This window comes from Chaetura pelagica, unplaced genomic scaffold (assembly GCF_000747805.2).
Source record: "Chaetura pelagica isolate M959 unplaced genomic scaffold, ChaPel_1.0 scaffold17, whole genome shotgun sequence".
Classification (NCBI taxonomy): domain Eukaryota; kingdom Metazoa; phylum Chordata; class Aves; order Apodiformes; family Apodidae; genus Chaetura; species Chaetura pelagica.
The window spans coordinates 5547965-5560922 of NW_009970726.1; the positions used below are offsets into that span (position 1 = coordinate 5547965).

Consider the following 12958-nt stretch of genomic DNA (forward strand, 5'->3'; position numbering starts at 1 on the left):
GTTATAAAAAAGCATTTAACCCATAAGCAACCCATCAAGCAATTTGGAGGAAAATATCAGGGAGCTATTTTTACCTATTACTTTTGCATTTATATTTGGCATCACGATTTTTAAAAATAAAGCATTTTTACTGCTTTTTCAACCCACATCACATAGCTTTGAAATATTATTCATCAAATAAACCAACATACAAAAAGTTCTAATTGTCAGTAAAATAAGTAAAGAACAGAACAGGGAAAGCTGTAAGTCAGTTGGGTTGTAGCACAGAAATTTAATGCTGTTCTTCTAGGGAAGCCTGCAGCATCTGATCCATCAGGAAGGTTCTTTTCTTTTACAAGTCTTTGATGTGCAACTGCTGTTCCTGTGACAGCTCTGGGGGACATAAGCCCCAGGACAAGCTCCTTGCTGTGAACTTGAGGTTTCCAGCCTGTATGAGAACAGCCACATCCAAGGTTAGAAAAAAACGCTTCAGATAACAGAACTGCTTCTGATTAAATTCCCAGCATGGATGTTAATTAATGCTAATTGTGTTTTAGAAAGGCTGTTTACCACTGGAAGATCTCCCTGCTTTCATTCCTAAGGGCAATTAAATGCTGAATGGAAAGCAGCATCCTAACTTCTTTATTTTACTCATAGAATACCAGAATAAGGGAATATTTCTAATTTACCCAATGCCAACTAGCACTTGGGGAAAAAAACAACCCTCCCGCTTTCTAACTTAGTTCTCAGATACCTCATCCAAGAATGTTTCTTACTAATTGTAGCAAGAGCTTCTGAGAGAGGCTCAGCTCAGCAGCAGAGTTCACAGGAAAAATCTCTGGGCCATTACAGCTCTTGCAGTTATGGGGGGGCTGTGCAGCAGCTGCCTGTTTAAGAGAGATTAATTTAACTGCTTCACATGCAACCAAAGTGCCCCAGCCACAGGCTTCCTGACAGCCTAGAACAATCTTGCTGCATGTTGGGAAAAAGAAAAATAACCAATTTATAGAGTTTGGCAATGGACAGAACAGGAGACCTAAACCAAAGTCCCCTGCAGGATTGGGTGGGTATGTTAAAAACACTGCGCAGATGATGCTGAGAAGCACAGATGACCTGCTATAAGTGACATCAACAAATAGCAACAAAAAAACCAAACCAGTCAGTGCTGCTTCCACCAAAAGAAAAGCCTTCCAATGCATTAGCCTGCTGACCTCCCCCCACCCAACAGACAGCAGTACCACCTTAAACACCTTTGTCGTCTATCCATGTGTTTGGCCTGACTCCCTGCAACATTTCAGAGATGGCCCAAACAAACAAAGAACTCGAAGTTAAACTTCTCAGAAGGGGGGAAAAATAAGTTTTCCGCCACTCCTTTCCACAAACAGTGCCAAGGATGGGGAAATACATGCAAACAATCCCACATCTCTGCAAAGCTCCTCTGATATACCAGTATCATTTACACTCATCACAAATTTAATTTCTTCATTCCAGAAAATGTTACGTTTAGCATGCAGGCTCTCCTACTAACTTCTCTGTCAAGGTTCCTGACTGCTCCTGGGTGTGATCAAAACAAGAGGCCAGCAGCCATTTCCCTCCTTCAAAGCTTCCAGGAGCAAGTCCTGCACAGGGCTGCTCCAATGCTCTACACACAAAGGTTAGCTAAAGGCAATCGAACACCCCTGAAAGCATGCAGGTTTTGTTGAGAGCAGTACAAAGAAAGCTTTTCCCTTTAGCATCTGCTGCCACCTAGACATAAAATCTGCTTTCTCAAAACAGAGTGCACTACCAAGTCAACATTAGTTGGGCTAAATTCAGCTCTCACTGAACAGACACCTTATTCTTACTGGATTCCTCTTCTCAGCTGTCTGGAAGGTTTGGAAAGGACAACAGCGTGAGACAGGGAGAGAGAGAGCTCTACTCGTGGTGCTGCCAGCTGTTCTTGAGTTACTGCTGACAGCTTTTTTCAGAAAAAATGTGCAGCCATGGGATCTGCTTCTGCTAGTTAGATGGCAGAGAAAACCTCTAATTTTTAGAAATAGGGGCTGAAGTGTTTTTGCTTTAGACATAGTAAATGCTGTGTAGCTTGAGAACTGCCTTGAAGATGTGGCTTGACATCAATGAACAGAAGGCCTTTCCAATCTTCTCAGGCTTTTCCTCCGAGTCCTGGGAACCTCCACAGGACAAGCCAGTCTGTATTGATATATTACAGCATTCTTTGGAAACAGAACTGGATGTTACTGATAGGAAGATTTCAGATGTACAAGTGACACCTGCCATTCTCGTAATTCTGTTTCTAAGTAGAGTTGGGTGGAACATTTTAATTCCAAGTCCTCCTCACCCACAGATGGACCACAGAAATAGAGCTGAGGGGAGAGATTCTTCTTTGGTGGCTGGTAAGGGAGCTTCAGGACTCACAGCTTTGACCAAAAAAAAAAAAAATACAAAGACATTCTTCACTGACATAGAAAAATTATGGAAGATTTGTTGCAACTGGACTCAGAGAAGTACTTACATTCCAAACAGTTTTCATTATAACCACCGGAGCTCCTGCACACTCAGCTGTGCAATACCAATTAACTACAGCAATGCACATACAGCATCCTTATCTAGAAACACAGTGGTGTTAAGACAATAAACAGAGTTTGCCCAAATGAATCTTGAAGAGGTTGCTTCTCAATGTTTTGTTGAAAAGTCTGCTCACTTTTGGTTTACCACCACTGTACTTGACACTGAGGACATGTGCCTATTACAGCAGGTTGACAGAGGAATCCTTCTACCCAGTTACCATCACTTGCTGTGTTTTATGAAGCCCCATTGCTAAAACTTGGCGATAACTACTACAACTCATTCGCATCAAAAGTTGAGATATCTTCTTTCAAAAGATGAAAATTTACAGTTCTGTTTGAAAACATTTTTTAAATCCACGTATTTCCTTACATGGAGTAGCATTTTAACAGATACCAAATTGCATATAAACTATCTGCCCTAGGCTTCCACATACATAGCAATGCACTTGACAGACAAAGAAGAGGCAGCTGCATAATTTTTAGTACAAGGTTAATTGAACAAGCCCACAGTTACTCTTCCCTACAAGCAGAAAAAACAAGATGGTAATTCTAGAAGTCTCAGAAATCTTAACTAAAATCATATAGCTTGCTCTGCACTCTCCAGGGAATACAGACAAGATATCAAAATAATCTTAAACATCACCAGTACTTCAGTTTTGGTTGAGCTTTAGTTTGATTCTGACAAAAGTGATGAGAAGGAAGCATTAAAAACCAATTATGCAACCAGTCAAGAATGTTTGCTTCTTCTAACACTAGTATCATTATCTAAATTCCTCCTAATCCACCTTGAGCAACAAACTATCATATTAGCTACCAAAACTTTACTGGTTTCAGATAAGCAGCACTTCTGTGCTTGGCATCTATACTCCAAAACGTGGCTAACTACAGATGCTTAAATTATAAAGAGTCCTACAAATTTACATTAGCTTTCTGTATCTGCCATATAGCCAGAACACCCTTGAGGTCCTTTCAGTTTTTTATGCATAACATTTACATTTCTGAGGATTCCAACTGGATTCAGAATTAACCAACATGTACATCATTGTATCAAAGATGTTATAGGCCCTTTACAAACATCATAAATTAGTTGAGTTAGAAAGAATTAGACAAAAAATATCTATTAAAACTGACCATAGCATGCTCTTTATTAGTCAAGACACTAGTGGTTCAAGTAGTAGGCAATTACGAGATTAAAAATCTGGCACTGATGAGCTAGATAGTATTTCTGCTTTGCTCCATTAGAATCATTACAAGATTACTGTAACATATTTGTGTTAATTTGCACCTCAGATGACTTTCAGAAAATGACAAACAGGATACACAAGGTGCTACATGAAGTGACAAAACTTAAACCTTGAAAAAATTCTAATTTATTTTTGAGATTAGTGGCAAATAGCCTTACAGTGACAAGAGGCATGCAACAAGAACACATACAGTGATAGCTGAAACTTGGTCAGAGTTTACATAGGTGACAGCAGGTCGACGACTGAGAGCATTTTTCCAAGAAGAAAGCAGCGAAAGCAAGAGCTCAGGAATTGAGCCCCCATGGCAAAATGACTTGATGAGAAAAAGGAAGAAAAGTGATGAAGTCACATAACAATGCACAAAATAAAAAGATACAGTTACATCAATCACTAGATGAATGCTAAACAAACATTCTTCTCGTAAGATGAAGAAATGTAATTCTTATCATGCGTCAAACTGTTACACTAGACTTCATCTTATTAAAATACTGATACGGATCAAAGTGTGAGAGGTGAGATAGAAGCTGACACCCAAAAAAGAGTCCTACACAGAGTGCAGAGAGTATGTGCTGAATACTTAATTACATCTTTACAAAGCCAAATGCAAGTATGCAGTTAGACAACACAAAGTCCTTGAAAGATGTTTTCCCTTAATATTTCCAGCTTCACTTTTTTCTTTTCTTACTGTTAATGATTTATTTTGCTGACTCTTCTCCAATACTTGAGAGTACATATATCTGATGCTTTTGTTCCACTTTAATTCCCAAAAGAATGTATGACTTTTCCCCCCCCACCAAATGACTGTATTTATAAGGTGTAACACGCATCTTACATTAGTATTCCTAAGCACGTTGCATGACCATTTTTAGTGGACAGAAATAGCTATTCATAACAGTATCATATATTCATGATCAGTATCTCACTTCCACACTGTGTATTTTAATGATTTAACTATATGTTGATATCAATGGTTTTTTTTAATCTACAGCTACTTTTGGATTCAGAGTATTAGTAATTGTAATTGAGTTTTGGAAACTTGAGAAGTGAACTCAGGTGAACTCTTTTACTTTCTAAACATGCAATTTTATACCTATAAAATTTAAGTACTTTTCAGATCTGCAGCTATAAAAGTAAATTGTAGTAAATTGTAAAAGTAAATCAAAACTCAAAGTTATGAATTTCCAGAATTTTTATTAGTGCACTGCAAAAATAACAGCATTCTTTGTCCACTAAGACTAAATATTGAAGCTCACCTCAGAATGGCTAGGAGTTTTCCATTTTATGAAGTAGGGTGATGAAACTGAACTTAACCAAACAACAGATAATGACTGAAAGGCATGAAGGAAGGTAAGGGAATGAGTTTTAAAACTTTCCAATTCCAGTAAAAGGGATTCAAAGCTTCAAAGCTCACCTTTTAAGGCCATTTTAAGGTTTGTCAATATTTCTTCAACATATTTTGTTATGAAAGTTATATTTTTTTAAAAAGATCACAAGTTATGTTCATTATCTTATCTGCAGTATTTCTGTCACCGATGAATAATCCTATTTACCTAGTGTTCCAACGTTCACAGGTGGGAAAGTCAGTGTATACACACGTACTTATGAATTAAAGATTGTGTGTGTGTTTATTTTCACATGTATGTTTCTGTGCCACCTTCTGTGCTTTGTCTCTGATATACACAAACTCTTCCCCTCCACACAAAGTGTAAGCAGATCTCCTCAGGTCACCAAGTCTTCTTCCTCCCAGACAGTGTTCTCTCATGCCTCTAATTTTTCTTCTTCCTTCCCTTCTCTCTTCCTTCATCTTGCCCAACTTGACTCTTTCCATTCTTTTCTACCCCCAATCTTGTTGTTTATACATCTTTACCCATTTTTTTATCCAAACACCCCTTCTACCAGAACAGAAGGGCAAAAATATGATGTTTACAGCTCTGAAATTAATTCAATGTTTTAGAAAAGAACTGTCAATATCCATTCACTACCCAAAAAGAAGTGCAACAGGAGAAAGTGAGCCAAGTAGAAAGATCAGCAAGGCACACCAAGATAGCACACATCTGTAAGACGCAATTTTGCTGGAACTGTCATAATAATACACTGCAACAAATACTGAATCTGATCTCTCAAGATATTATAGGAGATCCACACAGTTTAATGTCAGATCTCCAAAAGTAGGTGAGTGAGCTGGAGATGAGGGACCACTTCTATACCTGTTCATGTAGAAGTGTACCTGGGTAAATATGGCCATTTTAATTACAGTGCTATGGCCATTTTAATTACAGTGCTATTTAATAAGAGATGATATAAAAATGGAATAGTCATCAACTTCAGTGTGATGTTTCTCTTTTAAGTGTTCATCAGACATCAAAATAAGACACAAATACAAAACAAGATATGGAATCAAACATGGAAAAGATTAAATGAAAAGACAACCATACTGCATGATTCCAACAGTACAATGCAACCAGCTAACTGTGGGACTATTTTCTTCATTACCTGAATCACATTCAGTTTATTGGAGTTTATGAAAAAAATATCCCAGAATGGTCAAATAAAAACTTAGACAAACACATTAGTAAGAAAAACAAAAATATTCAGCCTGAAGCCTAAACTTCAAGCTTACAGGGCACCTGAGCATTTCCTTCTCAGTTTCTTACTTATCAAACAAAAATCTTCCTGAAACAGAAGAAAGTACAATTGTTTTTCTTCTCATTCTACTTCATAGTTGTTACATTAAACTATTTTCCTGCTAACTTACACACTTATTTTTTCTAAACTATGCATGCATAACTGTATTTAAGCCCAACAAAAAACCCCAGAGCTTTAATTTATTATGCTTTATGTGATTTAACACTTCAGTGAGGGTGGGAGATGTTCTTGAACTTACCCAGCCAGTTCCACTTCCTTGGGTTTTAGTGAACAGCAACGATGAACCTTGTAACACTGCCCACGAGGACATCCAATTCTTTCTGTAAATATTTATAAACAAACATAAGATAAATTCACTTTGAAAGTAGGTATTTAAACTGTCAATCACTGTTGCTCAGCTGACCTGTATCTTAATATACTTAAGCATATATACAGTCATTAGTGCCATCAGTAAGTATAACTCTCTATCATATTTGTAGAAGGGAACATATGTTAACAGCCCCTGCCTGACCATCAAAGTCTAAATCAAACAAAACTAATTAGTAGTGGAAGCAGTTCACTAGGAGAAACACTATACAATTATAATTTCAAAGGGGCTGATCTGGAACACTCAGCCTACTGTGCACTTAGTAAATTATGCCAAAGTACTGCATAATTCTGAATTTGATTGATCACATCTAACTGGAATGCAAATGCCTCACATTCATGTAACAAGCTCATTTACGCTGGCAATAACATACTTGCTACACATCTACCAAGTGCAGAAAAAGAACAAATTGGTTGTTCCAGGTGTCTATTTGCCTTTATGCCTGAGCACCTGTCCTCCTGAGGGTAAAAAAAACAAAATTCTTGACAAGCCCTGACAACCTATTCCTATTGCCCAAGCATGATTTATTAATCAACAGCTCTTAAAGTGACAGGATGGCCACACTGCATCTTTCTGTACAGCAGCACAGTAATCCAGATCAATGATTCCAACAGATGCAACACAACTGGTGAGAAGGATACTGTACCAGTAGCAGCTTACATGAGCCACTGTCCACCCTTTCATAGCAAGCTCTTAGGAGCAGCTCTGGGGAACCAAGCTGGGGGGCAGACCTACTGCCCAGCTACATTGGACTAGATTAGGGTGGCTCCAGATTATCATTTGCATGCTGACTATTTAATCCTGAGGAAAAGCATGTAACAAAAGTCTGGGAAACACTGAATTAGATATAACACAGTACTAGATATAAAAGCTTAAATTTAAAAAAGTTAAAAAAGTAAAACGTAAAACCTAAATTTAATCTGAGCATATGCCACACGTAGTATTTAACACTGACTCTTCGCAAAACACCAGAAATGTTAGTTAGGCAGCATTACTCAATTATACACGATGACTTATAATGCAAATGCCTGCCTGTGAGGCAGAGACAGGAAGTTAGAAATTAGGTCATTTATCATCTACAGCAGGACCAAAGTTGGGTCACACCTGCTCCACAAGCAGAGTGAAGGAAGACTTAGGGAACACAAGACGTGTACACTCCTTGGAAATCAAAGGAGATGAAGTGGAAGTCTAAAAGCCCCTCCTACACAGATTCTATCCAGGGAACAAGACAGGCTATAAACTATACATATTTTCTCTTAAATAAATAAATTGGCCCCATTTTAAAAAGCTGTCTCTCACCAGCACACTGTCACGAAATCACTGCCCCGCAGGGAGCTCTGGCATACATGAGCCTCCAGCTCCCTGAAGTACATTATCTTCAGATCACTGGGAGAAACACAGACTTTGAGACATGGAAACACTGTGTGCTAGGAGCAGAACTACTCAGGCATATTCAGACAAATAGTAAGAAACTGCAAAAGCCAGTATGTTGCCCTAATCTAAAAGTCAGATACCTTACACAAACTCTTATGCACATACTTCTAGAAGTCAAAGACTTACCGAACTTTCTTCCCATTTTCTGTAAGCTTTGTCACATTCAATAACCCATACTTCTCTTGACCCTACAAGATACAGTAAAACATAACAAATATAAACCAAAACCTATTTCTGTTGCCATCAAAGTACTGAATTCAATCCCACACACAATCAATTTCTGGCAATGAGCCACGTTTGCCCATGTTATGACTTCAAGAAACTGTCAGAAGTATATTTAAGTATGCAGCAATCAGCAAAAATCAAAGTTCCTCTGGGAAAGTACTTATCACCATTCAGAAAGTAAAACGTTTTCCTTCTTTAAGGTCTAAGTTCTTTGGACAAGGCAAATTAAGCCATTTGTGGTACTATACAGGGGAAATGTTAAATCTAAATTTATAATTATTTGTGTAATAGCACATTTGTGTTTGTGTCCTTCAACTAGAAAAGGAGATGGCTGACAAACAGCCTCAATTCTCTAACAAAATCCTTCCAAGATATTTTAATATAACTGCATATTTTATAGAAAATACAGTTGACATGCATAAAAATATTAACATGTTCATTTCAAAACCAGATGAATGAAACATTTCTTCGATGTCCTATTTTTTCCTATCCCCAAGCAAAATATTAGTATTTTAAACTACTTAGTTATGTCTTGATTAAAATAATTTACATTGGCATGCCTCTGTACAAGTTTGGACATCAGTCAATGAACAGTGGGAAAAAAAAACACTGAACAGGAAGGGCATCTACAAGTTTACAATATTTGGAGTGAATATTTATAGTTTCTATGCAAAAATAACTACATTTAAAGGAATGCTTGAAAAAATATTCTATGATAAAAAGGAAAACCATCTATTTGTACCGTTTGTAACACTCAAGATGAGGTAACAAGTTCTGTCATTTTCTCCTGTCAGCTCAGCCTTGTCCTACCAGTGAATAGTGCTAAAGGAATGTTAAATTTGGGATTTAAAATCAATTTATTTTCAGTAATAGCTTGTAACAGTCCCTAATTTAAGAACTACGCTATTATTTTAAACAATCAACTAAGGAAAGGATCTAAACTAGTTTTATCATAACAGAAATGCCCTCACTTTTAGATCCAATGAAAATAGAATATATGTTCTCTCCAATATTCTCCTCTAAATCTCATAATTAGGTGGACCATAACTGCACAATACAATATCAAAGAGAAATTTTATGCCAGAATATTGTGACAATACTCTTACCAAAGACACAGATCTGTTTTTTCCTGAGTGTAAAAAATGTTACCTACATGTTTCAAGCACAGCACATAAAATATGAGAGAAACGTTTTCAAGGATAACAGTGTTTACCTGATGATTCAGAAATTAAATTTCAGCCAACAAACAAAAACAACAAAACAACAAAATCAACCCATTCCTTAGATCATAAACACCACTAACAGTCCCATGCACTGCATGCTTCAAACGAAACCTTTGGCTTTAGTAAGTGAAACTGCCTGTCACCATCTTCCACTGCGACTGAGCATCCCATGCCCACCTCCTCAAAAAAGGTATGGTTTTAATAAATTACTCATGGTAGAACCAGTGGGAATGCTCCAAAGAAAAATTACTTAGAAGTATCATAATGCTCTACTTAGCAGCAACACTAGGGGGTACTAATGGGAAAAGTAAAGTAACCAGGGAATGAAAGTGGAAAGTGAAGGATCAAAATACACAAAAATTCACTGGCTTTCTTTGTTATATTAAATCCCAGGCTACAGCTACAAAAAATGCAAGACTGTGGGTTTTTTTCCATTATCTAAAACAGCAATTATTTTTCTACAAAATACAATTTTAATAAATCAAGGTCTGAACTGTATTTAAAGAAATGAGAAATCACGCAGCAATAATTGCTTGTGTGCGAGACTATCAACAAAGCTTGCTTAGTAAACAATGCTTATTTTATTGTGGAAAACTGTCTGAAGAGATGTAAGAATGGATCAGCATTAATATGCCAGAGAAACATTCTTCTGTGTGCAGAGTAAGAATGAAACAGAAGTTGTGCCTTTAATGCCCTGAGCTAACTACTAAAGGGCTGCTAAAATTGATCAAGGCATATATTTCAATGCTATTGTATGTAGTACAGTTTAAAAAAAAAAAAAAAAAAAAAAAAAAAAAAAAAAAAGGCTAAAAACCTGATTTTTGTAATTATTCCCCACTGTTTAAAAAGAAATGATCACATTAAAAACAAAAACTGATGCAAAAAACCTGTTAAACATTCGTGATGAGTTTAACAAGCTTAAGTTTTTCTCCCAGTAGCAATTCTACGAATTAAAAAAGACAATATATTTATGCCAAGTCCTCCATGTCTTTTCAATGAGACTGAAACAAATAAGAAATAAAGATATAAAATACTAAAAACTATTACTACTGACAGTGAAAGATTCTGTGCTTTTACCTTCCAAGTTGCTACTTAAGAAGACATGACTCCTGGAAGAAGCAACCAAGTTCTACATAATTTGACATAACCTTATTCCACAGTGAATTTTTAACTTAATCTCCTACTGCCAAGCTGTATTTAAACAAAGGAAATCTGCATTTTTACTGAAAGCACAGTCGGATGCAATGCATTCCTTTTAAAATGTAAAGCCTTCAAACAGTTTTATCCCATTATTTTGCTTAATACCAAGCAGGTTTACCCACAGTTCTCTAATCATGAATAGCCCAGTTTCTACAACACCTACTTATCTATTTAAACACTTTGCATACTGACTGTGGCTTGATGCTTTGGTGAAGAAGGGGAAGACTCATTTTCAGGAAAACTCGCCTTAGAAGCAGCTGATGATTCCTATAGAATTCAAATAGGCAACATAAGTTAATATATTTCTTACAATTCTTAAACATTTTTTAACCCTAAATATACCTTTTCTCTCTCTCTTTACACACATGCATTAGGAAAAGATGTATTTTTAAAGCATTCACTATATTCTCAGACAGGTATAATATAAACTGGCTTACTAAACACTGTTCTTGCAAGATTTACCGACAAGATTCAAACCGGGTTAATTAGTACATATTCACTTGAAAAAAATGTTAATACATACTGTATCAGCCTAATACAAAGCTTTCATCCTTATTAAGGGGCAGATTTTTTGGTATGACATCGCTACCAAATTATGAAGAACATTCCTAATACCAGCTTATTACAGGGCACCACATAATACCAAGATGTTAAAGAATATATCATGTCTCTGTGTGGTTAGTAAATACAAGATGAGTACAACAAACTGGTATACATTTAGAAAAACATATAGCAGCTCTATCAATTTTTTTAAGTCATTATCATTAATATCCTTATAAGCAAAGTCTGAAAATATATAGAGATTCAGGTTTTGTTTTAAATTAGACTTTAACTATAGATCAAAAGAAGAAAGTACAAAAATCTCTGAAAATCTTGAAAATCTGCCCATCTGGAAAAGAAAAGGGAATGTGCATTTCCTCTGAAGTAATGATTGCTTTGCACAATTACATCACTTCAAAATCTGGTAAAGAATTTCAAACAGAAGAAAAACATCCCTTGTTCTCAGTTACTGTTAACACATTTTTGCCCCCTCCCTCTTTTTAATTCCCTTGATAGCCCTCCCAAATTCAGTTTGCTTTTCCAGCATTACATAATGCTCTGCACACTCGTGCTTTAAAATTCACTTGTAAATCTATGTAGGGAAGTGGCACACTTAGTTCTTTTCATAGCATAATAACAAAGAACATTAGCACTTCTAAGAACAGCCTGAATACTTCATATTTTCAGATGCCCTTAGGAAGGAGAAAAAAAAAGTTCAAATTGAGAAAGTCAATGCTGTCCCTCCCAGGAAGGTATTTTTTCCTCTTCTTACCAAACTTTTTAGCTGATGGCTATATACAAATATGTGTTGCAGCCAAAAAAAAACCCAGTTAATAAGTACTTTTGGTATCAACAAATTTTCATCCACCATGGCAACCCATACCTTCATTCTGACACATTTCAAGCACTCTTTTGACTGGCCTGTTTTCATAGAATTGACTTGTGTTGTTTTTCCAGTATAAACAAAGAAGGAAAACAAAAAGAAAGCAGCTTCCCCAGGAGTCAGCTAAAAAGCTAAGTTGGGGTTGATGTGCCTATTCAGACAAATACCAGTTGCTTTCCTTTCTATTTTGTTCTGAATTTGAGATAGCTCTCATACACTAAGCAACTCCTGATTGAAAAATCCAGTATTTGTGGTCATCAACTATTCCCCTTCCACATATTAAGCTAAAGCAGAGTAAGATAACACAGCAGCTGCCAGTGGTAATAAAACAAGTGCATCAATGCACTGAATAAACTTTGTCTTTCCACAAATCATTAGTGTCTTGCTCTGCTGCACATTTTTAATTTTCTCAGAGCACTAACATTGTGCTTTATATTAACTATAGTCTCCTTACTATTATAACAATGCATGCTACCTCTGTGTTTTGAAGTTGTTAAAGGCACTTCAGGCTACTGACTTAGACTTCAAAGATGTGGCCCATACATAGTTCCATTTGGTTTCCTTTTGCCACTAGGTACTTGTACACTTTCATGTTTGCTTCACTACATTTAAGATCTTAGTTTTGAACATAAGGTCTTGAAGACCCACTT

At 36.4% G+C, this 12958-nt stretch overlaps 1 protein-coding gene across 1 annotated transcript in view; it reads right to left on the bottom strand.

Moving 5' to 3' along the window:
• ARHGAP12 (Rho GTPase activating protein 12) overlaps window positions 1-12958 on the bottom strand; it is a 65614-nt gene that overhangs the window by 11820 nt on the left and 40836 nt on the right. The window contains exons 7-9 of the mRNA XM_010006975.1: window positions 11078-11152; window positions 8364-8425; window positions 6675-6756 (exon numbers count right to left, since the gene is read on the bottom strand). Coding sequence (XP_010005277.1) covers window positions 6675-6756; window positions 8364-8425; window positions 11078-11152 — 219 coding nt within the window. The remainder of the gene's footprint in view (window positions 1-6674; window positions 6757-8363; window positions 8426-11077; window positions 11153-12958) is intronic.